General features: G+C 48.2%; 1 protein-coding gene across 2 annotated transcripts in view; it reads left to right on the plus strand.

Annotated features, from left to right (window-relative positions):
* Nucleotides 1-12,208, plus strand: part of GPM6B (glycoprotein M6B) — a 160,974-nt gene that overhangs the window by 13,436 nt on the left and 135,330 nt on the right. The window contains exon 1 of one of the 2 annotated variants that reach the window (XM_077888826.1): nt 7,028-7,073. The exons of the other annotated variant lie outside the window; for it this stretch is intronic. Coding sequence (XP_077744952.1) covers nt 7,043-7,073 — 31 coding nt within the window. The 5' untranslated portion in view covers nt 7,028-7,042. Of the gene's footprint in view, nt 1-7,027; nt 7,074-12,208 lie in introns of those variants that run through there. 2 annotated transcript variants of the gene reach the window in all.

Genomic DNA, 12,208 nt, shown 5'->3' on the forward strand with positions numbered 1-12,208 from the left:
CCTCCCTGGGCACCATCCCCCACCAACCAACCAACACACACGCGCACACACCTCCATACATTTACTTTTATTCTTTAAAGTTTTTACTTATTAATTTTCAAGTAATCTCTACACCGAATATGGGGCTTGAACTCATGACCCCCAGATCAAGAGTGGCATGCTCTACCAACTGAGCTGGCCAGGCGCCACCTTGGGTAGGGGAGCCTACTTAGAAAAAACAAACAAAACACCAGCTCCATACATTGAGATTTGAGTGAAAAGGTCTGCTCAGGAGAATCCGTTCTTTTTTTTTTAAATTTTTTTTTTTTATTTTTTTATTTTAGGAGAATCCATTCTTAAAATTCTCCTCTTTTTGGCACGCATGCTTGTCTTGGTCCCTCCATGTAGAAACTCTAGAATCTAAAATTGAAATCTAAATTCGATGTGAAATTAATTTTTTGTCATCTCATGTTTGCATTTAAGGGATTTGAACGAAAATGGTGGTCTTTCTAGTCTGTGAGCGAATTGCGATTTCCTCAGCCTAGCAAGACAAGTTGAGATGGCACTAAAAGGAGAACTAAAACCTCTGATCAAAGTAACCATGACATGGAGTGGGTCTGTTGAAACCACTGCTTGGCTGGAGGCTTGAAGACCTCTGACTAGCCGCCTGGGCAGGCTCTTTCCTCGGGGCTCGGAGGTCACGTTTGGCAAGTCAGAGCCTCACTCGTTTAGGGACTGGTGAGCTGTGGAGGCCTCAGATTCTTTAGGAAGCAACAGGTTATTTTGTGATCCAAGAGTCTGTCAGTCCGAGGGTTACGCTCTAGGGTCCATTTTACCCCTCAGGGGACAGTTGGCAATGTCTGCAGACCTTTTTTGGTGACTACACCGGGGGTGTGGAGGTCCTCCTGGCGTCTGGTGGGTGGAGGCCAGAGATGCTGCTAAGCATTCTGCAGTGCCAGGACCTGCCCCCTCCCCAAAGGGTCACCTGGACCCCATTGTGAAGAGTGCCAAGGTGGGGGGACACAGACTTCGCCTGAACTTTGGAAGTCATGAAAGACCATCTTTGCAGACCTTTAAGACCTAATAGGCTGTGGGAAGGTTTGGGTTTGGGGCTGACAATAGAGCAAGGGACAGTAGATAGCAAATAAAGGGATTCAGGTGTAGGAGTTGCCAGGTTCAGGAGGAGCCTTTCTGAAGGGGAACCTTGAGGACAGGCCTCTCTGATGGGACAAACCTGGTCCTGACCCGAACCCAGGTTAACTCAGCTGATGTCCGATGAATTCATACGATAATCAAGACTCACTTCATGATGAGAATAGTGAGATGCGATCACATGTATGATGTGAAATGGATCACAAGTGATTAGATTGGGAAAATTCTTTTTGCCCAAGAGGTTTTATGATTTTGTTAGACCAGCCTCCTCTCTAGCAAACTCTCTGATACTCATGTAACAAAGAAGAGCATAGAACACTGAAGTGAACCAATTATTTTTTCATTCACCATTTCATTTCAAGCAATAAGTTTAACCTTTTAATTTGGTTCTGAGAGCTGCTAATGAAGAGTACAGTGGTTGACTTAGTATCTTATTTCCCTGACTTCCCCAATCTTTGGTCAAGGTCTTGGGTTGAGACACATGAGATAGGCAATATTTGACCATTCTGCATCCAGTCTGGCATGTTCATATGGTTCAGTCTCATGCAGCCTGGCTGTCCAACAAGCTAGAAGGAAGGTAGAGGCCTGAATGTTCCCTCCCCAGAGCCACCCACTTCCTGGACTGCTGTGAGACCAAAGAAGTCCCCGTTCATTTCTTTCTTTTTTTTTTCCCTGAAACTTTGCAGATGGTGGCTATGGCCTCCTTCTGATTTGTCTCCCAAGGGCTCTGGCTTTTTCATGATCCCATGGTCCTGGGATTGAGCCCCGGGTTGGGCTCCCTGCTCAGCAGGGAGTCTGCTTCTCTTTCTCTCTCTCTCTCTCTCTCTCCCTCACTCTGCCTCTTCCTATTATTCGTTCTCTGTCTCTCAAATAAATAAAATCTTAAAAAAAAAAAAAGAGTTCGGGCAGCCCCCGTGGCTCAGTGGTTTAGTGCCACCTTTAGCTCAGGGCATGATCCTGGGGACCCCAGGATCGAGTCCCATGTTGGGCTCCCTGCATGGAGCCTGCTTCTCCCTCTGCCTGTGTCTCTGCCTCTCTCTCTCTCTCTCTCTCTCTGCATGTGTCTCTTATGAATAAATAAAATCTATAAAAAATATTAAAAAAAAGAGTTCATCCTCTTGACAAGTAATCAGAACACTGTTTATTATAGTATTTATATTTGGAAGCAGATGTTTATTCCTAGCAGTATTATCTTTTTTTTTTTTTTTAAGATTTTATTTATTTATTCATGATAGAGAGAAAAGCAGAGACACAGGCAGGGGAAGAAGCAGGCTCCATGTAGGGAGCTTGACGTGGGACTCGATCCCGGGACTCCAGGATCACGCCCTGGGCTGAAGGCGGCGCTAAACCGCTGAGCCACTGGGCTGCCCTTATCTCTTTTTTTTTAAATTGAAGTTTGATTCGCCAGCATAGAGTATAACACCCAGTGCCCAGCAGGATTATCAAACAGAACTCCTAGAGGCCTATACTGAGGGCCCAGAAGCCCGTCCCGCCGCCCCACCTGCAGCCCCCTGGCCTGCTCCCTCCGGCCGCCGTCCCCCGCAGCCCTGTACCCCTGTCTGAAATGTCTGCGATCCATCAAAGGTTTGGCCTCTTGACCCTCCTGCGAAACCAGAGCGTCTGGGTGGCCTCTCCGAGTAGGTAAGTGGAGGGAGAGGAGAAGTTCCAGCAGGAAGGACCGGGGGAGAGAACTCTTGTCCCACTGCAGATCGTGTTCCCCGGGACGTGGCGGGTGACTGTGCCTCCTTCCCCTCCCCGAGGAGGTGTCCCCCGAGTGCCACAAGGAGGCCTGAGGTCTCGTCCGGTGTCAGGGCTGCAGCGCCGCCTGGGCAGAAAGAGCCGCGGGTGGGTGCCCGCGGGTGGGTGCGCAGGCCCGCTGGCTCAACCTCACCGGAGGCGCTGTCTGAGCCCTAGCCTGGCTTACCCGCCTGCTTCTGAGTTCTCATCGCGCACACTCACCGGCCAAGTGCGGTTGTGAGAACAAGAGCCACGGTGGCGAGTGACACTGAGTGACATGCCCCCCGGCCCGGCCAAGGAGTCTGCAGGATGCTGCCCCGCCCCCCCACCTGTGAGCACTGAAATCACAGTAGCCGTTGAAAGCAGAGCAACAGAAACGTGTTCAAGAGGGCATTTTCTTCTATTTTTTAAAAAATTTTATTTATTGGGGATCCCTGGGTGGCCCAGTGGTTTAGCGCCTGCCTTTGGCCCGGGGCCTGATCCTGGAGACCTGGGGTCGAGTCCCACGTCGGGCTCCCCGCGTGGAGCCTTGCTTCTCCCTCTGCCTGTGTCTCTGCCTCTCTCTCTCTCTATCATAAACAAATAAATAAATAAAATAAATCTTTTAAAAACATTTATTTATTCATGAGAGACACAGAGAGAGAGAGAGGGGCAGAGACACCGGCCCGGGGAGAAGCAGGCTTCACGCGGGGAGCCCGACGCAGGACTCCATCCTGAGACCCCGGGATCACACCCTGAGCCAAAGGCAGGTGCTCAACCACTGAGCCCCGCCAGGCGGTCCAGGGGCACTTTCTGAACGTAGCAAATTATCATTCATCATTGAATGCAATTAAGAAAGTCGAGATGGTTGGTAATGCAACGGATCGGAACCACGAGTTAGGTCACAGGATCAACCGCAGGCGGTGCCAGTAACTATCATGACCTAATGCAGCGGCAGTATGGGTGCTTCATCCCTTGGAACCCCGGACATTAAGATGTTGCTCAAATACCTTACGTAGTTGAGGGTTTTTTTGTTTTTTGTTTTTGTTTTTGTTTTTTTTCTCCCCCCTCTGTTTTTGTTTTTTTAAAGATTTTATTTATTCATGAGAGACACAGCGAGAAAGAGAGAGAGGCAGAGACACAGGCAGGGGGAGAAGCAGGCTCCGTGCAGGGAGCCCGACGTGGGACTCGATCCCGGGACTCCAGGATCGCACCCTGGGCTGAAGGCAGCGCTAAACCGCTGCGCCACCCGGGCTGCCCTGTAGTTGAGTTTTAAAGATTTTATTTATTTATTTGAGAGAGAGAGAGAGAGCATGAGCTTGGGGCAGAGGGAGAAGCAGACTCCTCTCTGAGCAGGGAGCCCCATGTGGGGGGCTCGATCCCCGAACCCCAGGATCAGGACCTGAGCCGAAGGCGGATGCTTCACCGGCCGAGCCACCCAGGTGCCCCCGTAGTTGAGCCTTAAATGGAAAGCCTTAATTATTTCTGTGATTGTATTACCTATGAATACTCCACTTTAGGGTGCAGGAGATAAGGTGTATGTTATTGTTGCCATGGTAACTGCACTTAAAATGGCAGGCCGCTGCTTACTTGATTGAAAAATTGCTTTATTGCCATAAAAATCCCTCCATGTCATTTTCTCAGGTCCAGTAAGTCACTCCTCATGTAACATCACATAGTATTTTTGAGAAATACCAGAGGTTGTTACTATGAAGCACTGAAGTTCTTTTAAAGTCTATCATTGAAAAAAAATGGGAGTATTTCCACATTGCTTGTTTGTGTCCTTGCCATGTTTAACTGAGTGAAACAACCTGAACGGATTGTTTCTAGATCCTTGAGGGACCCAGGGATACACTGTAGTTGAGCTCAGGACGGGGTAGCTTCAGTGCACAGCTCCTGAGGCGGAGGCGCCCACTTTCCCTGGAGCCTCCCCAACACCTGCTTCCATCCGGACGCAGTGTCCTGCGGGTCCCCTTAGAGCCCGTCTGCCACCTAATTGACATTTTTTGGAGCTGGAACCTCCTTAAAGCACGCACATACCTGCCCACACCCACAAGTTAATAAACGAATACGAACTCAAGGGGCGCCCTACTAGGCCTTGGTTTCCGTGCAAGGGCCTGGGTTGGGTGCCCGGTGCCCGAGGGCCTCGGCTCCTCCTGTGTGGACTGGGCTTTGGAGCATCTGTTGGCCACTCCGTCTTTTTATACTTAGACTGTTTTTGCAAATGACTGAGGCTTCCAGAACATTTCAGATTCTGCCTAAGTGGAGAGTCACAATTTGTGTAGACATATTCGTGCACAGATTGCATTCCCTATCCACCCTGGGGATATAACCATGTCCCTTTTTGGAGACAGAGGCAGTGACCATGCGGTCCCTCTCTTTTATACCCACCCATTCCAGAAACTTGGGGTGTCCTGTGAGCTGCTCTTTTTCTTTTTCCATTTCTGCCTCTCTGGAAATCTTTCATTAGCAGAGTGTTTGTATTTTTATGTGAGCATCTTTTTTTGGTGGCTCAAATAAGCTCCCTTGGTCAGTGAGAAGATAAAATTACAATTGGGAGCCGCAGGAGGCAGGTCTAGAGACTGCTGCCTTAGGTGCCCTTCCGGCTCTGTCCCCACGTGTCACATCGCCCCCCCTTGGGGTTGGGCCAGAGCAGCTGAAAATCCTGCTGGGCCTTTCAGAGCCCCTTAGGGGATGTTTAGGCGGCAGATGCACTTAATCGTTAGGTTCATTACAAATGCAAGAGAATAAGCTTTGACAAGGTTTTGAACTTGGGACAGAGGCACTTTATTTTTATGAATCAACTTGGTTTTCATGGAAATCCGAATATATGTGCGTATCAATGACAAAGAAATAGAGACCCCCCCCAACACAATCCCCCCCAGCACAATACATATACACATACCCATTTTATATAAAATGGATATGTTTTACATAACACGTGTGTGTAGACAGACATGCGTGCATATCCACATCACGTGTATAAGCTACATATCTGTTGTATACATACGTGGTATATACACATGTGTGCACACTTATATGATACATATACACACTTTGGGGGGAGGAACGATTTTCTACCCTTCGAGGTTCTTCAGGCTGCTTTAAGAATTAAGTTGACATGAAGCCAGTGAACAGGAGAAAAATCAAACCAAAGTTTAATATCATGTGTATTTTCCTTTTTTTTTTAAATTTATTTATTTATGAGAGAGAGACACACACAGAGAGAGAGAGAGAGGCGGAGACACAGGCAGAGGGAGAAGCAGGCTCCATGCAGGGAGCCCGACGTGGGATTCGATCCCAGATCTCCAGGATCAGGCCCTGGGCCAAAGGCAGGCACTAAACCGCTGAGCCACCCGGGCTGCCCTCATGTGTATTTTCCGTATACAGGAGACCCAGGAACACTGAGCAACTCCCCCAAATGGCTGAGGCCACCACCTTAAATAAGCATCTTCAGCCAAAGATGAGAGATTGGGCAGCCCGGGGGCTCAGCGGTTTAGCGCCTGCCTTGGGCCCAAGCCAGGGCCAGATCCTGGAGACCGGGGATCGAGTCCCATGTCGGGCTCCCTGTGTGGAGCCTGCTTCTCCCTCTGCCTGTGTCTCTGCCTCTCTCTCTCTGTGTCTCTCATGAATAAATAAATACAAAAAATCTTAAAAAAAAAAAAAAAAGAAAAAACAAAACAAAAGAGGAGAGATGTCGCAGGTGGGGGACCCGTTCTGGGAGGTCACCAGGCAAAGCACAGTAAACAAGGGTAGTGTTGTTATGCAGATTGATAAGAGTTTCTAGAGATTCAGTCATCCCCCCTTCTCCCCAGTGCCCCCTTACAGATGGAGATTTCCCTAACACATGTAAATATCCCTTACAAAAGGGTAAATTCTTGCTTTTCAGAGCTTCTCCTGTGTTTACAGTTTCTTAAAAAAAAAAAAAAAAAAAAAAGGCAGCCTAAAATAATGTGTCAAAGAAGCCTATCTGGGATTGGCACAATTTGCTTCCCTACAACATACGCAGGTATAAAAGCTTCACTGCGCCCTTGCTGTGCGTAGGCTTTATTCTCAGTGCGTCACCTGTGTCACCCAGTGGAATCGCCACCATTTCACAGATACCACCACTGAGGTCACCGAGCCAGGAGGTGGCTATGCCCCTGTTTGGACCTGAGCACTCTGGCTTCCCCTCCGTCTTCCTCACCTCTTCTTGATGCAGGTGGTGCAGTCAATATCCGCTAATGGTAAGGTTGGTTTTGTCTGTTGGGTGTTGGTGCTTATAACCCCAAGGGACCTTCAGCTGGGTTGGGGGTGGACACGGAGAGTGCCCTTTCTCTGATTCATTTTCTTCTGCCGGTGCAGGAAGGGGGACAGGGAAACCTGTTGCTCATTTGTCCTAATGATCTCAATGGCGACACGCTTTTGATGATGGGTTAGGTTTTTAAAAGTGGTCACAGGGGCGCCTGGGTGGCCCAGTGGTTGAGCGTCTGTCTCCAGCTCAAGGCCTGGGATGGAGTCCCACATTGGGCTCCCCACAGGGAGCCTGCTTCTCCCTCTGCCTGTGTCTCTGCCTCTCTCTCTCTCTGTGACTATCATGAATAAATAAATAAAAACTTAAACATTTAAAAAAAGTGGTCACAGTCGACTGGGCCATTTCCAGTGAGAAAGATGAGTGACCCAACTGGAAGACTGCCATTTTGGAGACCCCATGAAAATAAGGTAAATCGCTTATCCTCTCTGAAGATACTTTGGAAGCACCATTGGATGCCACGTGACTTGGAAGAGCAGTTCTTTGTATACTTCTGTAATTATTTTTTTTTGATAGAGCAAAACATAATTTTGTTACTTCATTATACTAATTAGCTGGGATATAGATTTATCTACTATAATGGAACACCCCCCCCAAATATGAATGATAATGTGTGGGTACTAGAAGTTTTCAACCTTCTGATGTAAAAATCCCAGCTGGTATGGTGGGTCTCCTCCAAAAAGGGTTCAGAGGTGTAGGCTCTGTTCTATCATTTTTTTTTTTTTTTTTTATTTATGATAGTCACAGAGAGAGAGAGAGGCAGAGACACAGGCAGAGGGAGAAGCAGGCTCCATGCACCGGGAGCCCGACGTGGGATTCGATCCCGGGTCTCCAGGATCGCGCCCTGGGCCAAAGGCAGGCGTGTTCTATCATATTTAAGACTTGGCTTCCTTTTCGTGGTCCAAGATGGTCACTGCAGCTCCGGCCATCACCTTTGCGTTCCTGCTAAGAGGACGAGGAATAGGTTGGGCAGGCTTTCTAACGCCATTCTGTGGAAGTTGCATGTGTCACTTCCTTTCATATCCGCATGGCCAGAACTTAGTCATACGTCCACACCTAACTGCGAGTGATGCTGGGAAGCCAGCTAAAAATACTCTTACTGTAGAAGAAGAGGGCAATAGATAGTGGGGAAAACAGGCAGTAGTGTCTGCCATACTTATATATTAAAAGAAGTAAAATTGGTGAAAATGTATAATATAAACTTTCAGAGTTTTAAAAATCTCAAAGGTTGTCATAATTCAATTTTCCTTTCAGAATAGTGACACACTTGGCCATCCAGGCTTCATATTCCTATTATAAATATTTTTAAAAATCCGTGTAGCTGAAGTTAGAACTATTACTACATCCACGATGGAGAAAAGGAGGAGCTTTTGGAGCGGTTGATAGGGTTAACACATTTTTGAATAGAAATGCTCTTGTTTTGTGAAATGTTCCAAAGTTAAGACTGTAAACAAGATAGAACAAGAAGATACTGCAATGTTTGTTAACATTGGAACACTATGTTAGAGGGTTGGCTCACCCCCTACTTTTGGTTCGCATTTTGGCCGGTGTAAATTGAGGAAGCACACATTTTATGAACATAAAATTATGCCATTTTGAAGTTGCCTCCAACATCGCGACGACCCTACCTCAGGGTCCGGTGTGGTGGTCTGGAGAGAACAGAAGGACTGGCCTCTCCTGGGAATACTTAGCGTCCCCCTAATGTTACAAGCATACAGCTTTCAGTGCTTCAACTTTGGATTATAAGTATTTAATACTTCTATCTAAATAAAAGTAAGCTAGATCCTCTGTTTTCCTCTCACTAATGTCAAAGATGGATCCAGTTGGGATCATGTTGCTGATCCCGTATGGGGTTTTGTTTGGGCCAAGATGTAGAAACAAAATGAATGGATGAGAAAGTGGGAAGTTTTCATCGTCGTCTTACAGTGACCATCTGGGGAGGCACTTTTAAATAATCCAAGCAGGACCAAGCATTGGAAGTCATGGCTCTGTGACGGTCTTAAAGTGCTCCCTCCTTCCACTGGTGACAGCCGAATTCTTTCTTTGTGTCTTCAGTCTCTTTTGCCTTCACGTTACTGGCTTCCCCATGTAGGTGATTTTTTTTTTTTTTTAAAGATTTTTATTTGTTGGGATCCCTGGCTGGCGCAGCGGTTTGGCGCCTGCCTTTGGCCCAGGGCGCGATCCTGGCGACTCGGGATCGAGTCCCACGTCGAGCTCCCTGCATGGAGCCTGCTTCTCCCTCTGCCTGTGTCGCTGCCTCTCTCTCTCTCTCTCTCTCTCTGTGACTCTCATGAATAAATAAATAAAATCTTAAAAAAAAAAGATTTTTATTTGTTTATTCATGAGAGACACAGAGAGAGAGAGGGGTAGAGACAGAGGCAGAGGGAGAAGCAGGCTCCATGTGGGGAGCCCGACGTGGGACTCGATCCCAGGTCCCCAGTATCACACCTTGGGCCAAAGGCAGACCCCAAACCGCTGAGCCACCCAGGTAGATGATCCTTCTAATTAAATGTTTTTTTCGAATATAAAAGAATACTGACCTCCTTCCAGTTGTGTCTGTCAAAAGGATTGCTTCAAAGGCATCTCTTCTGCTGCTTAATTGTATAAACTTTTTTTTTTTTTAAGACTTTTTTATTTATTCATGAGAGACAGAGGCAGAGACCCAGGCAGAGGGAGAAGCAGGCTCCCCTCCGGGAACCCGATGTTGGGACTCAATCCCAGGACCCCGGGGTCACGCCCTGGGCTGAAGGCAGATGCTCCACCACTGAGCCACCCAGGTGCCCTGTATAAACTTCTTATAAACATGCATCCTAAAGAGCACAAGTAATGGGAGGGGGTCAGGTGATGGGGGGGGGGGGGTTGCTGCAGCCTGTTTCCACAGCTCGATTTTAGATGCTAATAAAGCATTCTGTGTACACACTGTTTTCCACGGCTACAGGGTGACAGGGTGACAGCGGTGAAGTCTCTGGTTGGTTCAGCATTGCTTTGCTCCCTGAGCCATAGAGAAACTGCAGGGTTGTCTTTCAAGGAGAGCAGTGCATCGCAGCATTCGAGTGTGCAAGTAGGAGGCCAACATTTCGGATTTTATTCTTGGACTTCATATGGATGAGGCCTAGGGCTCTTTGGTAAGATTGTTGGCCTCCGCCTTGGCTTCGGCCTTCAGAGGCTGGGAAGGAAAATGAGGGCTGACAAGGAAGTCAGGGAGCCTCGGGGCAGGCTCCTGGTGGGCAAGTGTCCCAGTGTCCCCCCCCCCCCCCCCAATCAGGACACCCTTCCCAGCTCTTGGGAGCCAGCTGCGTCCTCAGCGAGCGGGGAAACAGGCAATGGCCTTTCCTCGGCAAATATTGCCCTTGACTTGACTCCATTTCGTGAGTCACCCGTTCCAGTCTCCAGCCGAGCCTGCCGTGCTGATTTTGCCGGGCAAAGACCCCAGGAGATCACGGAACTCCCGCTTGTGCAAACCCCAAACCCCTCGCTGGCCTTTTATTTCAATAGGGCTGGAGCCGGGCTGCTGAGCTGTTAAATGAGCCCGGAGGCCGAGCCTGGAAGCGCATTTGGTTTGCAAAATAATTGCAAGAGGCGAAAATGAGGGACCTTCATGGCGTGGCCAGGCCGCAGTGCTTCCAATAGGATGGTCGCTAGCTATTTCCATTTGAATTCATTTAAATGCAATTAAATTCAGTTCTTTAGACACATTGGCCGCATTTAAAATGCTCAACAGTGACACGTGGCGAGGGGCTACCCCTCCTGGACGACAGCGATCTAGCGCGGTCATGTCCTTGCAGAAAGTTCTCTTGGCCAGTGCGGGCCTGCACGTAGGCCCCTGAGAAAGCCTGGTCCGGGTCGGCAAGGAGGCGGCTTGGGGCCGAAGCCAGCAGAGGATTCTGCTCTGAATCGAGCCTTAAAGGCTGTGCGGTGTTGGCTTCAGCGGACGTGCGGACGCCACAAGCACTCCTTCTGTGTGTTTGCGGGCGTCACGAGGCCCCCACGACCATCTGATGTCACAGCGCCGTTTTGCGGTGTAGAGCGGGGACTTGGGGCCCAGCCTGCCGGAGTTAGATTCCAGTTACCTAGCGGAGCGCCGCTCTGGGCCTGCACGGTCCACTCTGAAACACAGGGACAATGAAGTTTCTGTGAGATCGAGTGGTCAGTGGTTGTATTTGTATAAAGAGCACAGAGCAATACTTGGCTCACAGAAAATTCTCAGCTATTATTCTCATCATCATCCCCAATAACCTAAGCAGTCGATTAACACATATTTTGTATAGGTATTATATACTTCTTGAAGTATGCTAGAGAAGAGGACATGTTCCTGAGAAAAATCATAAGGAAAAGACTACATTTCTAGCACTGTATTTAAAAAAAAAAATCCCCGTATGAGTGCACCCCTGCAGTTCAGACTCCTGTTGTTCAAGGATCAACTGTGTTATTATTTCATATACAGAGAGTCTAAGGTGCCATCACGTGTTTTTTTGTTACAAATGATGTTTTCAGCTTGCTGGCGTGTTCTTTGTTCTTGTTTTTGTTTTTAACCTCTTTGCAACGTGTTGCTCTACCTGAATATAAATAGGCCACATTGTCCCTTCTTAATGCCGGTGTCGTCCTGCATTAATGAAGCCCGTTTGGAGAATACTTAGAACCGGCATTCTCAAGGTTCGTTCATTGACCTTTTAGCTGTATCATTGGTTCTTCTGAGAAGAAATTAAGGAGCTCGATGTCAATGCGGAGAAATTCTGGGAGCAGCTTCCCTCTCAGTGATATTTATGTTCTTATCTCTCCAGTTCCTTAGCTCGTGAAGTAAATCTCAAGGGCCAGTGTTCGGCTCCGAGAGGGTCTGTTGTACCCGCAGGTGGCTAGCATCTGTTGTCACTGGGCAGTTTGATGGAGGGAGGAGGGTCATGTCAAGATCCAGAACTCAGAGTCCACACTGTCTGGCCAGCGTTGAATCCCTGGTCTCCTTGTGGATAAAGAGAAGCAAATGCTTGCTCTGCGGTTCTCAAACCCAGCTGCGTGCCGGAACCACCAAGGGAGCTTGAAAAATGCGGGTGCCTACATCCTACATCCTGCATC

The sequence above is a fragment of the Canis aureus genome, chromosome X (assembly GCF_053574225.1).
Source record: "Canis aureus isolate CA01 chromosome X, VMU_Caureus_v.1.0, whole genome shotgun sequence".
Taxonomy (NCBI): Eukaryota; Metazoa; Chordata; class Mammalia; order Carnivora; family Canidae; genus Canis; species Canis aureus.